This window comes from Thunnus thynnus, chromosome 12 (genome assembly GCF_963924715.1).
Source record: "Thunnus thynnus chromosome 12, fThuThy2.1, whole genome shotgun sequence".
Classification (NCBI taxonomy): domain Eukaryota; kingdom Metazoa; phylum Chordata; class Actinopteri; order Scombriformes; family Scombridae; genus Thunnus; species Thunnus thynnus.
Window position 1 is genome coordinate 29,162,206 of NC_089528.1, and position 18,435 is coordinate 29,180,640.

The 18,435-nt window shown below is 39.0% G+C and overlaps 2 protein-coding genes across 2 annotated transcripts in view; both read left to right on the forward strand.

Moving 5' to 3' along the window:
- LOC137194679 (GTPase IMAP family member 4-like) overlaps positions 1 to 18,435 on the forward strand; it is an 88,843-nt gene that overhangs the window by 55,759 nt on the left and 14,649 nt on the right. The window lies entirely within an intron of this gene.
- Positions 325 to 18,259, forward strand: LOC137193524 (GTPase IMAP family member 8-like). The gene is made up of 6 exons (XM_067604735.1): positions 325 to 1,024; positions 3,532 to 3,891; positions 6,386 to 6,781; positions 10,615 to 10,692; positions 13,318 to 13,377; positions 17,349 to 18,259. Exons 1-6 carry the CDS (start codon positions 325 to 327, stop codon positions 18,257 to 18,259), a joined length of 2,505 nt encoding a protein of 834 aa, XP_067460836.1.

Consider the following 18,435-nt stretch of genomic DNA (forward strand, 5'->3'; position numbering starts at 1 on the left):
TACATCTAGAGGAAGGACCATCAGTGTCTACAGTTTTCTCTGATATCATGAACATAAACACTGAAACTCACACATTGTACATACAGAATAAGTTTGATGTTTTGATGAGTCTTTTGGTACTAGAACCACAATGATTCAGCAACATCAAAGATCAAGTCAAAAATATTAAAATAGTACAAATAATCCAGTATGGTTCTTAGAACTCTCCTTAAACAATAACTGCGCCTTTTGGGCCAAGAATCTTAAAGAAAGACGAAACACTCATGTACCTTAAAACTGTGTAATAGTTATCCATCCCTAATGTGGACTAATTGAACATATTTCATGAATGCACATAACACTAATTGTCTGTCCCTTTTTTCAATTGTTGGGTCTACACCTCCCATAGTCTTCAACAATAATGAGCTGATCAGGATTGTGTTGGTGGGGAAGACTGGAGCTGGGAAGAGCGCCACAGGGAACACCATTCTGGGACAAAAGAGATTTGAAACAGAATTCTCTGCTGAATTTTTGACTAAACACTGTAAAAAGGCTTATGGTGAGGTGGCTGGACAAATGGTCGCTGTTATCGACACTCCGGGCCTGTGTGACACCAGGAACACTGAAGAGGAAACAGTTAAAGATATTGCCCAGAGCATTGCTTATGCTTCACCTGGACCTCATATCTTCCTGGTCGTCATCAAACTGGGCAGACACACAAACGAAGAAAAGCAGGCTGTGCAGACGATTCAGAAAATCTTTGGTGAGGAAGCGAACAAACACAGCATGGTTCTCTTTACCCATGGTGACCTGCTCAAAGGGAAAACTATTGAGGAGTTCTTGAAGGGCAGCAAAGATCTGCAGGACCTTGTGGCCAAATATAACAACCAGTACCACGTGTTCAATAATGAGCTGGAGGATTGTTCTCAGGTCAGCGAGCTGCTCGATAAGATAAGAAATATAAATGTGCAGAATGGAGGAAGCTACTACACAAGACAGAGAGAAATCCGTAATCCCATGCTGTCAGAGAGCCAAATAAATTATGGTAATGCAAACAACACCTTCCATCCCTTCTGGATTTTTAGATATTTTTAATCATTTGTAATATAATTAAAAACCTGCCCAACTCATGGAAAACCAGCCCAAATTCTGTCCACCTAGGCCCATTTTCCCCTGCACAATGCAACCCAAAATCACCCAATTACCAAACCTGGCAACACTGGGGTTCACAGCAGCTTGTCCAGTGATGGAATAGACCATTGGTCTGTAGTGCACAGGGGTCGCACATTGACAATGTTTTTTTTTTTTTAAGTTCTTACTTTTGTTAGTATCATCAGGGTATACTGAGTTTGAATAATAACATAATTTTGTATGTTTCATATCTAAACATCATAATAAATCTAAAGCAGTTTGGGACCCCTTGTAGTTGGTGGCCCACGGCAGTGGCCTACCTTGCTTAATGGTAAAGTTCTCCCCTGGCCAAAACTATTACTGAAACAGTTTAGTTGTGCTGCAGTGGAAAAGGACAAACAACCCTTCTGTTTCATGCAAGGAGTCAGGAAACCTTCTGACAGCTGTTTTATGCTGATTTATGATTGCTCAGAAATAGTTCTTATGAGGTGTTGTCTGAACACATTGGAAATCAAATGTGTTTATAGCTGTACAGAATGCCGTCATTCAAACATGACCATCACAGAGAGAGGAGGGGGATCGTTTAATAGAGAGATAACTGTGCATATTCTAATAATAATGATGGCAGCAACACTACATGAGCATGGGTAACCAAGGTAACCAGGGAAACTTGGCTAAGCCAGCAAGCATACTTCCACAAGCATGCTACCTACATGCTGTAGCTAAGTGGTGAAATGCCAAAATGTTCCGGATGGAACTCTAGGGGTCTTATCTTGCGCCTGGCGCAAAGCGGTGCTAAGCACAACGCAGGTGTCTTTGCTAGTTTAAGACTAGTTTAAGACTAAGCTGTTATTTTCCCATCCAGTGCCCATGTTGTTTAAATAGTAAATGCACTTGTGCCCATCAGAGTGCCCATGGGCATGTTTGTCTTAAAATGAGGTGTGGTCAGGTGATTTGTTGGCGCGTTGCTATCTTGTGGCAGTGGAGAGCGATTGCGCAATTGACCAAGAAAAACCTGGTCTGAAGTCAATGGCACAGTGTTTTACTGTTATTTTAAGGGCACCTTATCAAGACAGTAATATGTGCCTAAATAGGCAGGTGCACAACATACACTCTGCTTGTTACACACAGGACGCACAGCAGCGCACAAACATGCAAAAGATTACAAATAAAAGGATTACAATGTGACCGATTATTAATGTGTACATCAACATATTTTAAAAAATACATGTCATAATGGTTAGTCATAATATTTATCAGAATGAACTAATCGCAGTAATGATGGATGAAATTGTCTAATTATTTGACCAAATCATGACAATACACCGACGTATTTAAACAGACGGACAACAACGGCTCAGACACAGATCAACTTTCCTGCTGCACCAATACATGTTGACACGAGGAACACATGAGGAAATAAATGAGGTGAAAACAGTGATTAAACTAACGAAAGAAAGACCTCTGTACAGTTTCTAGCTGCTGCCAGCAGCAGGATCAGAACCTTGGAGAGCTGATCAAGTCCTGATAACTGTGCTGAGGATTTTTTTACATGATTAAAATTAATAAATAAATTTTTTAACCATATTTGACAAATATTCTTTAACATTTTTGGGATTACAATAATCAGGTTTCCATACTTTCAGCAATTAAAACCCTGCTGATTTGACCTGTTACCCCATGACTGAACAAAACGATTTTAAAGAAACCAAAGATATAATTAAAAAAAAATAAATCTTTTCAAAAAATGAAAAGAAATTTGCAACAAATTAATAAACAGGATCTTAAATTGGTGGTCTAAGGCTGACCACTGGAGGGTCCAGGAGCAGCAGGGGCCAGTGTACTCGTTATGGTTCGTGTGCTTTCACTTTGCGTACGAGCAGATCCGTGTCCTCTACAGAGAGGTGTTCCTTCTTACTACTTGGCAAATGCGCCTTTATAGTAGCAATCTGCCACAGTGCAAGCGCACCTGGCTTTAAAAGGGAATAGGAGATGACACTCTGATTGGTTTATTGCATGTTATGCTGAAAAAACACTCATGATTAATCAGGAGACTATGGACAACTCCTTTGAACCATGTGCCTGGTGCTTTGACCATTTTTTCTGCCATTAAACTAGCAAAAGTGAATTTGGACACACCTTAGATGCACTTGCGCCATGTGCTTTAGATCATTAAAATAGGGCTAAAATAGTGCTACAATTATTGTTCTGCATGTCAGATTAAGTGGATTATCAAATTATTTTGACAGTAATTGTTTACACCCCTACAACTAGCTAAAGTAAAAGATAAACATGTACTGGATTTTCCAAACCATCTTAAGCTCAGACCCACAACTGCCCACTGTCAACTTGCCCATATTGTAGTTGTACTATGTTGAATACCTAGTGTTAAATATTTGTTCATTTTTTTCGTCCCAACAGAACCTGTCAGATACAATGATGAGATGCTCAGGATTGTGATGGTGGGGAAGACCGGAGTTGGGAAGAGCGCCACAGGAAACACCATTCTGGGAAAACAATCCTTTAAATCAAGTTTATCCCCTAAGTCTTTGACAGTACAAGTTGCTAAGGCCTTTGGTGAGGTGGATGGACAAAAGATTGCTGTTATTGACACTCCGGGCCTGTTTGACACCAGGATTGTTGAAAAGAAAACAATTACAGATATTGCCCAGTGCATTCCTTATGCTTCTCCTGGACCACATATCTTCCTGGTCATCATCAAACTGGACAAATACACAGAGGAAGAAAAGGAGACTGTACAGAAGATTCAGAAGATCTTTGGTGAGGAAGCCAATAAATACAGCATGGTTCTCTTTACTGGTAGTGACCGACTCAAAGGGAAACCTATTGAGGAGTTCTTGAAGCGAAGAACTAAAGGAACTTATTGCCAAATGTAACGGCCAGTACCATGTGTTCAATAATGAGGTGAAGGATCATTCTCAGGTCAGTGAGTTGCTCAAGAAGATCAAAATTATAACAGAGAAGAATGGAGGAAATCATCACACAAATGTTCCAGGCCGCAGAGAGAGCGATTGAAGAGGAGAAACAAAGAATCCTTAAGGAGAAAGAAGAGCAAATGTGCAAAGAGCAGGAGGAACTGAGGAAGGAAGTAGAGGAAAAGTATGAGCTACAGATGAGGGAGCAGAAAGCTGACACAGAGAGGCAGAATCAATTGAGGGATGATCGTGAAAGAGAAATGGCTGAGAAAATGAAACAACTGGAAGAAATGTACAAGAAGCAAGCCAGACAGACAGCTAAGGGGAATTATTCAATATTAAACTGGATAATAGGAAAGGTGGCCTCAGTAATTGGGATGAAATAAAAACTGATCTGGTTTGAATAAGAAATTCTGACTTACTGATACTGGAGTGCAGCAGATTTAACTAACTGTTGTGACTGCTTTGAAATATTCAGTCATAGTTTATAATCATACATTTAGCTCATGGGTGTTAATAATTGCGCAAGATAACCAAAACATATTCAGCAGTGTCACAGACAAGAACAAAGATGTTACTGTTTCAAATTGACATGTATATTAATGTTATGATTGCGTATTAAAATCTGATATTGAGATATTTCTGAGGTAATTCAGATGTTGTATCTGTATATGGACAACTGTTATTGTTATTGCTCAATAAAGGATGTAAAGGACCGTTTCTGATTTTTTCATGTATAGCCATATACCGTATGCACTGAGTCATATGATATGAGGCATATATATATATATATATATATATATATATATATATATATATATATATATATATATATGTATGTATATATATGTATGTATATATACATATAATAGGAATCAGAAACAGAAAAAAGGTTTATTGCAAAGTACAATGAAATTTGCCTTGGTGTTGTGGTGCATACCAATCAAAAATTAGAAGGTAAGACAAAAAGCATGTATCTTTACTAAGTAACTACCATAAAATACAGGTGATATAAATAAATAAACAAAATTTTACAACAAAGAATAAGTAAAAATCATCAGTGTCTCTGGGTGAGAGAGAGTCTGTGTCAGTGAGGATCCCAGCAGGGGCAGATTTAGTGATTTTAAGGCCCAAGGCAAACTCAGTCATGGGGCTCCTTTGTGCCACCTTGATGGTGGTAGACGAAGTACTCAAATCTTTAACCTGTTAAAACCACACTAAACACAGTTTGTTAAAAAGTCCTACATTCACAAACTGTTCTTGTGAATACCTATTATAACACAATGTACCTACGTTTCGGGGGAGTTGTTTTGATTAATAGAAACCAGCATTGACTTTTGGACAGTTCCAAGCTACAAAATGTTCAGAGCCCCATTTCAAGCCTACAGTGAATGTTTGATATTCAAAGGATTAAGTTTTTAGTTTAATATTCTTTTTAAAATGTATTTGTTGTTGTTGTTGCTACATTCGTGATCAGATGTAGGAATAAGAAACATCAACACAGGCCCTCGGTACAATGTTACAATAAACACTTTTTTTTTTTTCTGGGGATAAGAGAGGCTCATGTGGTTGGTCATTACTGAAGGTCCACCTGCTGACTTTGTGTACCTCCCACTAATAATGTCTCTATTTCACTTTGTGCCTGGCTGTGCAAAAACAGGTCAATAGAGCCCAAGGACTTTGGGCTTAATAATTAAACACTTAATCAGTGTTTGATTTTCAAGGTTGTTTTAACATAAAGGTGAACACAGGTTTTTACAAACGTCTTTAACACATAATTCACATCTTACAGTACAATAAACAGTTATTAATTTAAACCGCCAGTTTGAGGTTATGTACCACAATTGAGCCATATTTAGACTTAGACTTTGTAGCAGTAAGTTTTATCTACAAAACTTTTTGCAGATCGCACATAATATACCGCATGTCCATATGAATCCACTGTGTTTTACATCTAGAGGAAGGACCATCAGTGTCTACAGTTTTCTCTGATATCATGAACATAAACACTGAAACTCACACATTATACATACAGAATAAGTTTGATGTTTTGATGGGTCTTTTGGTACTAGAATCACAATGATTCAGCAACATCAAAGATCAAGTCAAAAATATTAAAATAGTACAAATAATCCAGTATGGTTCTTAGAACTCTCCTTAAACAATAACTTTGCGCCTTTTGGGCCAAGAATCTTAAAGAAAGACAAAACACTCATGTACCTTAAAACTGTGTAATAGTTATCCATCCCTAATGTGGACTAATTGAACATATTTCATGAATGCACATAACATTAATTGTCTGTCCCTTTTTTCAATTGTTGGGTCTACACCTCCCATAGTCTTCAACAATAATGAGCTGATCAGGATTGTGTTGGTGGGGAAGACTGGAGTTGGGAAGAGCGCCACAGGGAACACCATTCTGGGACAAAAGAGATTTGAAACAGAATTCTCTGCTGAATCTTTGACTAAACACTGTAAAAAGGCTTATGGTGAGGTGGATGGACAAATGGTCGCTGTTATCGACACTCCGGGCCTGTGTGACACCAGGAACACTGAAGAGGAAACAGTTAAAGATATTGCCCAGAGCATTGCTTATGCTTCACCTGGACCTCATATCTTCCTGGTTGTCATCAAACTGGGCAGACACACAAACGAAGAAAAGCAGGCTGTGCAGACGATTCAGAAAATCTTTGGTGAGGAAGCGAACAAACACAGCATGGTTCTCTTTACCCATGGTGACCTGCTCTGAGGTGCTGACCATCGCTCGGTATCTCCACGACTGGCAACACCTCCCTTTGTACCATAAGTACTACTCAAGTAGTTTTACAGTACTTTAGTATTCAACCTCTGAATATAGTAAATGTTAGAATTACTTGGGTGACCTTTTGTAACTTAAGCTTCTAGACTTGATCAATAAACGAACTATACACACCTAGATTTCACTGTGCTAGTTGTCAACAGTGTGATGTGGGTTTGGTTTGGTAAATCTCCATGTGTTCACCGCTGAATACCTCTTTGTTGGCATCGATGGAGACGGTGTTTTCAGTGAAGAGATAGGAGGAGTGTGATGGAAATCAGATCAGATTATCTGATCCGATAGCCTGACTCACAGCCACATTTTCAGATAATTCCAGAAAATTTAGCTAATGGTGTGCAAAATGTAAATTGAGTATTTTATGTACCAATGATTACTTGCACTTGCATTATAATTCGTCCTATCGCTCCACCTTTACCAGTCTAAAAAAGTATTAAAACTATGTACAAAGAAGTTCAAGTATGTAAGTATCGGCTGATTTATTTAAAATTTCTGCTACAAGTGAAACTCAGAAGTTTTGGGTTTTTTCTCTTGTGCAAGTAGCATCTGTTGTCAGCTGACATTGGCATCCATGTTCACTGACATCATGTTGTGAAAAAGGACTACAAATTACAATTCCAAGGGCCAGACACATTCAGTATGTGCAGTGTGCAAAGGAGTGTTGGTAGTTCAAAAGAACTGGTGGCATTTCTTGTAAATGCTGATGGGAGGAGGAACATGGTTTCATATTTACAGTTAGTAGAAGAAATCTTGAAAATGCAGAAGGACTGGACTCTTACATTATTTAGATTATAAAAATAAAATGAATCACAATGAATCATTTAAGGGTTGAGAAGAGCGCCACAGGAAACACCATTCTGGGAAAACAGTGCTTTAAATCAGAGTTCTCCCCTAAATCTTTGACTACACTCTGTGAAAAGGTCTTCGGTGAGGTGGATGGACAAAAGGTTGCTGTTATCGACACTCCAGGTCTGTTTGACAACAAGGAACACTGAAGAGAAAACTGGGCAGATTCACAGAGGAAGACAAGCAAACCAATCGCCAGAACAAAACATTAGCATTGTATGTTTCTGCAAACCACAGATACGTTGAATGTCTATGTTTCGATGTTGGCCATTATCCATTGAATAATGATGTTTTATGATGTGACAACGCTGTGGTTAAGGTCTGGTTAGATTAAGGCACAAAAACCACTTGGTTAGGGTTAGGGAAAGATCACAGTTTGGCTTAAAATTTCTTAAAAAATAAAATAAAAACGACTACAAATGTCCCTACGTCTCACTTAAAACACCCGGTTTTGTCGGTTGAAACAGGAACCAGGCATTGGTTTCGAGGTGGTCTCAAACCGTGCTCTCTGCTGATTTCCATTTTTCTGCCAAGAAACTTGCTAGCCATCCACCGACCCCTCCTCCTAAGAAAGTCAGCTCATATAGATCTCATGTGAATTATGTCACTTCAGAAATGTTGATATGAAATGTATTGTTTAAATGTTGAAACACATGATGAAACATAGATATTCAACGTTTCTGTGATTTGCAGAACCGTACAATGCCAACGTTTTATTCTGGCGACCAGGCTGAGAAAAGAAGACTGAAATTTTGGGACAGGATGCCAATAAAATACAGCATGGTTCTCTTTACCCATGGTGACCTGCTCAAAGACAAACCCATTGAGGAGTTCTTGACGGACAGCGAAGACCTGCAGTAACTTGTGGCCAAATGTAATGGCCTGTATCACAGGTTCAGTAATGAGGTGGAGGATCATTCTCAGGTGACTGAGCTGCTCAAGAAGATCAGAAATATGCCAGAGAAGAATGGAGGAAGTTATTACACCAAAAAATGTTGCAGCACTGTCACAGACAAGAACAAACATGTGTTGACTGGGTTTGCAGAGCCCATGTTCATTTATTATGTTGTGAACACAGAGTAGAAAATCCAATTGGAAAGGTCGGCTGCACCCTATACTCACACATTTGCAAATAAAACAATATGTGTCATTTCTTGTAAATGCAGAAGGGAGAAGTGAACAGGGTGGACTGTTTAACTGAAGTATCTTAGCTGTTCCTAGGACTGTGCTCCTCTGGGCAGAGATCTCAGGTGTTGTACCTGGAATTTGCTGGAGCCACTCTCCCAGTTTGTAGGTCACAGCCCCCAGTGCTCCAATTACCACTGGCACCACTGTTGCCTTTACTCCCCACATCTTTTTTAGCTCCTCTTTCAGCCCTTGGTATTTTTTGATCTTCTCGTGTTCCCTCTTCTTGATGTTGCTGTCGCTTGGGATTGCGACATCCATCACTATTGCCTTCGTCTGTTGCTTGTCAATCAACATGATGTCCGGTTGGTTAGCCATCACTAGTTTGTCATTGTCTTGGCTTGGTCATTCTCAACCACCTTAGGAGGTGTCTTCCATTGTGACCTTGGGACCCCCAACCCATACTCAGTGCAGATGTTCCTGTACACTATGCCAGCCACTTGGTTATGGCATTCCATGTACGCTGTTCCTGCCTGCATCTTACACCCTGCTATTATGTGCTGAACTGTCTCAGGAGCATCTTTGCACAGCCTGCACCTGGGGTCCTGTCTGGTCTGGTAGATCCCCACCTCTGTTGATCTTGTATTGAGTGCCTGTTCTTGTGCTGCCATGATTAGTGCCTCTGTGCTGTCCTTAAGTCCAGCCTTTTCCAGCCACCGGTAGGATTTCTTGATATCAGCCACTTCTTCTATCTGTCGGTGGTACATGCCGTGTAGGGGCTTATCCCTCCATGATGGTACCTCCTCCTCCTCTGCATCATTGGGTTTCTGCTGCCTGAGGTATTCATTTAGCAGCTCATCTTTGGGGGCCATCTTCCTGATGTATTCCTGGATGTTGATTGTTTCGTCCTGGACAGTGGCTCTGATGCTCACCAGTCTTCGGCCTCCCTCGTTCCGCTTAGTGTACAGTCTCAGAGTGCTGGACTGGGGATGAAACTCTCCATGCATTGTGAGGAGCTTTCTTGTCTTGATATCAGTGGCCTCTATCTCCTCCTTTGGCCAGCTTATTATACCAGTGGGGTATCTGATGACTGGCAAGGCGTACGTGTTGATGGCCCGTATCTTGTTCTTCCCATTCAGCCGACTTTTCAGGACCTGCCTTACTCTGTGTAGGTATTTGGCTGTGACTGACTTCCTTGCGGCCTCCTCAAGGTTCCCATTCGCCTGCGGGATCCCAAGGTATTTGTAGCTGTCCTGAACATCTGCAATGCTGCCTTCTGGTAGTTCAACCCCCTCCGTTCTGATCATCTTCCCTCTCTAGTCCGAATGACATTCCGATGTCGTTGCTGTAGATCCTAGCAGACTTTCAGAGGGTACTTTGTCACTTAGCCTTGGTAATCGGCTAATCGGCCCGGGGTGCCGGGTGTCCAGCTTAGTCATGATAGGTCAGTTGCCCTTGTGTTCAGGTTGTAAGGGCTTGTTGGTCCCCAATCTCAGAGTGTGGGGAGGATGATGATATGTCCCCTTTGACCTGTCGTCCTGGCTCTCCCATGCCGTAGCATGTTAGTTGTACCTCATCAATCTCTAGTTGTGATAGCGGTTGCCGTTTGTGGATGTTGGAACACTGAGCCAGTAGTTGTTTCTTTGTCAGTTTAGATGTTGGGTTTCGAAGCATCCATATATCCCACAACCTCTACATGTAGCCCCTCTCATCGGTGTTACTTGTATAGTAGCATTCCAACAGATCCCTGTTCTGCCCTGCTCCATCTATGTCTTGTTCCAGTAGCCCATTTCTCATCATGGTGTCCTGGTTCCCCAACACCTGACGTGGACCTTGTTGACCTGGGCAACCTCCAAGCCGGTATGACTCTCGAATTTGCAGTTTCACTCATACTGAAGTAGGCCGGCAGCATCATGAACCTTGAAAGGTCCTTGAAAGGCCCTAAAGGTAAACTCAGTCATAGGGCTTTTTCGTACCTTTCTCTGATTGAAAATGTTGGTATTACAATGGTAGACAAAGCACTCAAAACTTTAAATTATTAATACCAAACTAAACATAATCTGTTAAAAAGTCCTGCATTAAAAAATGTACTTAGGTAAAAGTAAATAAGTATTATAATACTTATAGCTATGAGCTAATATATATAATCTTATATATTAGCTCATTTTAGCTGCTTTTTGTACTGCTGGGTAGTTTAATCTACAATAATGCATCAAATTTTATTTATTGATCATTTATTTTGTATGAAAAATCTCAATCTGTAAAGTAACCAGCAACTAGCTGTCAGATAAATGTAGTAGAATGACAAGTACAGTGTTTCCCTCTGAAATAAAAGGAACTGACCCATCTTAGTAGAAGTGGAGTAGAAGTATACATTTGCATTAAATGGAAATATTAAAGTATAGTACATGTACCTCATAACTGCAAGCATAATACTTGAGTAAATGTACTTGGTGGAGGTTGATGATTTGCATAACTGTAATCACTGTTCAGGTTTTTCCTGCTTCACTGACATGAACTGCTCACTGAACCAGTGTGAAAGAAAACTGAATAGTAGATTATCATTTGATATATTTCTTGAATATATCATACACGTTTCAGATAGTGTTTAAGTTCAGTTTAGTGTTAGTTTGTGTTTCACACATGTTCTAAATTCCTCTGTGCTATGTCTATTCTAAACTTAGTTCTTTGCTGTGTAAGATGAGGCAGTTGTGTGTTTAACAGTTAAGTTTATTCTGTTGTACTTTTACCTGAGCCAGTGATAAGATAAACCATAGTTATGTAGATGTTTATGTGTAAATCTGATAAGCTTTTAGAGGATAGTGTGGTTTGTCCTTAATTTAATATGGTAGTAATGTTATTTTGTGATGCTACTTGTGATGCTTATGTACTGTCATATATGCTCATGAAGAAAGACTGTTCCTAGGTTAGTTGAACTTTTGACTTGTGTTTCTATCTGAGGGTTGGTTGCTGACCTGTAAGGTTAGTAAACAGATGTCTTAAATTCTGTACAAGTAGTATTTAAGGGACTGGTTAAGTGCCAACTTTTCAGACAAAGAAAAGATAGCTAGGCGGTATGTATCTTTGTCTCCAGAACTATGATGCATTATACTTCTGATTGTATTATTTGATTACATTATTTCATAACCTAACAATACTCTATTTGTGTGTTTATTGAGTGATCAGCAATTTCCCATTATATCAGTCAGTGAAAAGTAAGTTAATTCATTTACTCAAGTGAGGTAGGCTTCTTGTACTTTAGGCTACTTGAATATTTTCATTTTATGCTACTTTATATTTATACTCCACTACAATTGGGTCCTACATTGACATCATTTTTAAAAAAGTGCTTTGGGGGCCTTTTGTAAGTAACTTCAGGGTATAATGAGTTAGAATAGTGACATAATTTTATATGTTTCTATAATGGAAAAATACAACATGTAAACTTAAATATATGTTTATATCTTATTCTGATACTTTACTATGTTTTACTACTATTTTGGTGATGTTCTGTGATCTTGTGTATGGTGAAAACTACTTGGCATGGATAACAGGAGACAGCAGCACCTGTCCGTTGAAAGAACAATAGTGAACAGTGTGTGTAGAGATAACTGAAGAGGAAGCCAACTGTACCTATCTGTTGAGATTATAATAATGGACTGTTCAGATCTATATCTGTTGTTGGTATTGTACCCAAGTATGATATTAAACCCAGAAAGACATTCTCTGGTCTGTGAGTCTTTTATTACAGCAACTGCCACCACAGTTTCATAAACATCATAATAAATCTATAGCTGTTTGGGGACCCTATTAGTAGGGGTCACCAGGCAGTTGCCTACCTTGCCAAATGATAAAGTCCGCCCCTGGGTCCTGGGACTTGTTGATGAGGCCGGCTGCATCCTATATGTGCACAATGGCAATTAAAAGAAAATGTGCCATTTCTTGTAAATGCAGATGCGACAAGTGAACAGGGTGTACTATTTATCTGAATGAGCTCTGAACATCTGGGAGGACTGGATATTCAAGCTGTGCTAAAAATAAAATGATACAAACGTGTGTGAATCACAATGTTCCACAGTGTTGAATTAAACATGTAAGAGTGAGAACTTTGTGGGAAAAGAAATTCACAAAGTTAACCAGTTAAGAGGAGAGTGTCAGCTCAAACACAGTTGAGCAAAATGCTGAAGCAAGTTTATGTTTGGAAACAATTCAGTGCTACACTGACTTAACAGCAGTTAATACACAGCAAATGAGGAAAAGGGATCAGCTCACTGCTGAAGGTACAAACTAATTGTAAACTGTCAATGCAGTGTAACACTAAAATATTGATCTTTGTGGGGGTGTCTGGTTGTAAAAACCTACATTTAAACCATTTTTAATATATCTCTAAACAAACCATCATATCATGGAATTTAAAGTAAAAGCAGATTTCATTTGTTGTATTTAAAACAGGATTTAAAATGAATGATAATAATTTCTCATCAGGGTGTCCTGGTTCCCCAACAACTGACGTGGACCTTGTTGACCTGGGCAACCTCCAAGCCGGTATGACTCTTGAATTTGCAGTTTCACTCATACTGAAGTAGGCCGGCAGCATCAAGGACCTTGAAAGGTCCTTGAAAGGCCCTAAAGGCCTCAGTCATAGGGCTTTTTCGTACCTTTCTCTGATTGAAAATGTTGGTATTACAATGGTAGACAAAGCACTCAAAACTTTAAATTATTAATACCAAACTAAACATAGTCTGTGAAAAAGTCCTGCATTAAAAATGTACTTAGGTAAAAGTAAATAAGTATTATAATACTTATAGCTATGAGCTAATATATATAATCATATATATTAGCTCATTTTAGCTGCTTTTTGTACTGCTGGATAGTTTAATCTATAATAATGCATCAAATTTTATTTATTGATCATTTATTTTGTATGAAAAATTTCAATCTGTAAAGTAACCAGCAACTAGCTGTCAGATAAATGTAGTAGAATGACAAGTACAGTGTTTCCCTCTGAAATAAAAGAAACTGATCCATCTTAATAGAAGTGGAGTAGCATCAAGGACCTTGAAAGGTCCTTGAAAGGCCCTAACGGTAAACTCAGTCATAGGGCTTTTTCGTACCTTTCTGTGATTGAAAATGTTGGTATTACGATGGTAGACAAAGCGAGAGATCAAGTACGTAAATGATTATTTCATTTACAAAACACCCCTAATGTAACAGAACTAATTACATCATAGGGTTCAATGCTTTTTAATGTCAGCATTGATTTGTAGGCGTGGTTTGTTGCATGAAGTCTGTCTACAAAGAAGCCTTGCTTACAGACTTAACTTCACTTTCCTGTCATCATCTGACTGGGCAGACACACACAAAGGAAGAAAAGCAGGTGATTCACAAAATCTTCAGCATGGAAGCAGACAAATCAAGCAAGGTTTTCTTTACCCATGATGACCAACTCAAAGGTAAAGAAGAATGGGGGAAGCCCTAACTTGGACAATTTGTAATGTTTAAAGTAAAAAGTAATAATGCAGAAGTATTATAACACAATGTACCTACATTAACTTAATGTCTGTGCAAGGAGGAGCTCATTTTAGCTGCTTTTCAAACTGCTGGATAGTTTCAATCTCTAATAATGCATCATATTTTATTTGCTGATTATATGTTTAGTGCGTAAATTCTTAATCTGTAAAGTAACCAGCAACTAGCTGTCAGATAAATGTAGTAGAATGACAAGTACAGTGTTTCCCTCTGAAATAGAAGAAACTGAATCATCCAAGTAGAAGTGAAGAGGAAGTATAATTTTATATTAAATGGAAATATTAAAGTAAAGTACATTTAGCTCATAACTGCAAGCATAATACTTGAGTAAATGTACTTTTCACCATATGGTATTAAGGAGGTTGATGATTGCTATAACTGCAATCATTTCCCAGCATTTTCCTCTGCTTTTCTGACATGAACTGCTCACTTAACCAGTCACTGAAAAGCAACTCAGTTTATTTACTCAAGTGAGGTAGGCTTCCTCTCTCCCTCTGTCCTGAAAGCAGTTTTCCTCTCTTATAGGCTGCTAATTGACTCTCACTCCTCCTTGAATACAGTTTTTTTCTTATATTAACATCATTCTCATTTCTGTTTTCTTGAGGGTTTGAGGGGGAAGAGGGTTGGTGCTCCCATCTAACAATCAATGCTACAGGAACATTTTAGTAACTGTGTAGTTTTGAGGGAGAGCAGCTGAAAAGCATATTACTTTTGTGACTTTTACAATGATTGCTTTACTTTTCCTCTTTATTTTTTCCTATGAAATATCACTGTGATAACTCTGTTTCACTGTTTAATATTGTGTTGAATTGCACATTACCTTGAGGAGTTTCAGCGTCCTTAGCATGATGTGAGTTGAGAGCATGTTGTCAGATTGGTTTGACGTTTTCCAGCCCAATAAGTGCTCAAAATCCACCTAAATTGATTTAAATAATAGTAATAAAAATAATAATAATAATAATAAGAAGAAGAAGAAGAAGAAGAAGAAGAAGAATGCAAATACATTCATAAACATAAATCATAGCAACAGTATTGTGACTCACCACAATACTTCAATATTGCATAATAATAAAACAACAATTTAAGTGGTCACAATTGCAGTAGAACACAAAAACAAGGCAACAGAATACATCCTACAATGCAACGATAAAACGTTTCTGCCATTTTTGATGACCTCTGCCCTAAAAATAAGAATAAATAAAGGGACAGCTCAAATACCAAGAATAATAGGTTTTACCTAATTTGGTATACTGCCACACAAGCCTTGACAGTATGCCACACTGAAGTGTATCCCCACATGCACACATGCACTCCAAAGACAGAGAGAAATGCGTAATCCCATGCTGTCAGAGAGCCAAATAAATAATGGTAATGCAAACAACACCTTCCATCCCTTCTGGATTTTTAGATATTTTTAATCATTTGTAATATAATTAAAAACCTGCCCAACTCATGGAAAACCAGCCCAAATTCTGTCCACCTAAGCCCATTTTCCCCTGCACAATGCAATCCAAAATCACCCAATTACCAAACCTGGCAACACTGGGGTTCACAGCAGCTTGTCCAGTGATGGAATAGACCATTGGTCTGTAGTGCACAGGGGTCGCACATTGACAATGTTTTTTTTTTTTTAAGTTCTTACTTTTGTTAGTATTATCAGGGTATAATGAGTTTGAATAATAACATAATTTTGTAAGTTTCATATCTAAACATCATAATAAATCTAAAGCAGTTTGGGACCCCTTGTAGTTGGTGGCCCACGGCAGTGGCCTACCTTGCTTAATGGTAAAGTTCTCCCCTGGCCAAAACTATAACTGAAACAGTTTAGTTGTGCTGCAGTGGAAAAGGACAAACAACCCTTCTGTTTCATGCAAGGAGTCAGGAAACCTTCTGACAGCTGTTTTATGCTGATTTATGATTGCTCAGAAATAGTTCTTATGACGTGTTGCCCGAACACATTGGAAATCAAATGTGTTTATAGCTGTACAGAATGGCGTCATTCAAACATGACCGTCACAGAGAGGAGGGGGATCGTTTAATAGAGAGATAACTGTGCATATTCTAATAATAACGATGGCAGCAATGCTACATGAGCATGGGTAACCAAGGTAACCAGGGAAACTTGGCTAAGCCAGCAAGCATACTTCCACAAGCATGCTACCTACATGCTGTAGCTAAGTGGTGAAATGCCAAAATGTTCCAGATGGAACTCTAGGGGTCTTATCTTGCGCCTGGCGCAAAGCGGTGCCAAGCACAACGCAGGTGTCTTTGCTAGTTTAAGACTAGTTTAAGACTAAGCTGTTATTTTCCCATCCAGTGCCCATGTTGTTTAAATAGTAAATGCACTTGTGCCCATCAGAGTGCCCATGGGCATGTTTGTCTTAAAATGAGGTGTGGTCAGGTGATTTGTTGGCGCGTTGCTATCTTGTGGCAGTGGAGAGCAATTGCGCAATTGACCAAGAAAAACCTGGTCTGAAGTCAATGGCACAGTGTTTTACTGTTATTTTAAGGGCACCTTATCAAGACAGTAATATGTGCCTAAATAGGCAGGTGCACAACATACACTCTGCTTGTTACACACAGGACGCACAGCAGCGCACAAACATGCAAAAGATTACAAATAAAAGGATTACAATGTGACCGATTATTAATGTGTACATCAACATATTTTAAAAAATACATGTCATAATGGTTAGTCATAATATTTATCAGAATGAACTAATCGCAGTAATGTTGGATGAAATTGTCTAATTATTTGACCAAATCATGACAATACACATAGGTATTTAAACAGATGGACAACAACGGCTCAGACACAGATCAACTTTCCTGTTGCATCAATACATGTTGACACGAGGAACACATGAGGAAATAAATGAGGTGAAAACCATGATAACACTAAAGAAAGAAAGACCTCTAGACAATAGTAGTTGTACTATTTTGAATACCTAGTGTTAAATATTTGTTCATTTTTTTCATTCCAACAGAATCTGTCAGATACGATGATGAGATGCTCAGGATTGTGATGGTGGGGAAGACCGGAGTTGGGAAGAGTGCCACAGGAAACACCATTCTGGGAAAACAGTCCTTTAAATCACATTTATCCCCTAAGTCTTTGACAGTACAAGTTGCCAAGGCCTTTGGTGAGGTGGATGGGCAAAAGATTGCTGTTATTGACACTCCGGGCCTGTTTGACACCAGGATTGTTGAAAAGAAAACAATTACAGATATTTCCCAGTGCATTCCTTATGCTTCTCCTGGACCACATATCTTCCTGGTCATCATCAACCTGGGCAGATACACAGCGGAAGAAAAGCAGACGGTGGAGAAGATTCAGAAGATCTTTGGTGAGGAAGCCAATAAATACAGCATGGTTCTCTTTACCGGTGGTGACCGACTCAAAGAGAGAACTATTGAGGAGTTCTTGAACGACAGCGAAGACCTAAAGGAACTTGTTACCAAATGTAACGGCCAGTACCACGTGTTAAATAATGAGGTGAAGGATCATTCTCAGGTCAGTGAGTTGCTCCAGAAGATCAAAAGTATAACAGAGAAGAATGGAGGAAATCATTACACCTCTGAAATGTTCCAGGCCGCAGAGAGAGCGATTGAAGAGGAGAAACAAAGAATCCTTAAAGAGAAAGAAGAGCAAATGCGCAAAAAGCAGGAGGAACTGAGGAAGGAAATAGAGGAAAAGTATGAGCTACAGATAAGGGAGCAGAAAGCTGACACAGAGAGGCAGAATCAATTGAGGGATGATCGTGAAAGAGAAATGGCTGAGAAAATGAAACAACTGAAAGAAATGTACAAGATGCAAGCCAGACAGACAGCTGAGGGGCAATCTTCAATATTAAACTGGATAATAGGAAAGGTGGCCTCAGTAATTGGGATGAAATAAAAACTGATCTGGTTTGAATAAGAAATTCTGACTTACTGATACTGGAGTGCAGCAGATTTAACTAACTGTTGTGACTGCTTTGAAATATTCAGTCATAGTTTATAATCATACATTTAGCTCATGGGTGTTAATAATTGCGCAAGATAACCAAAACATATTCAGCAGTGTCACAGACA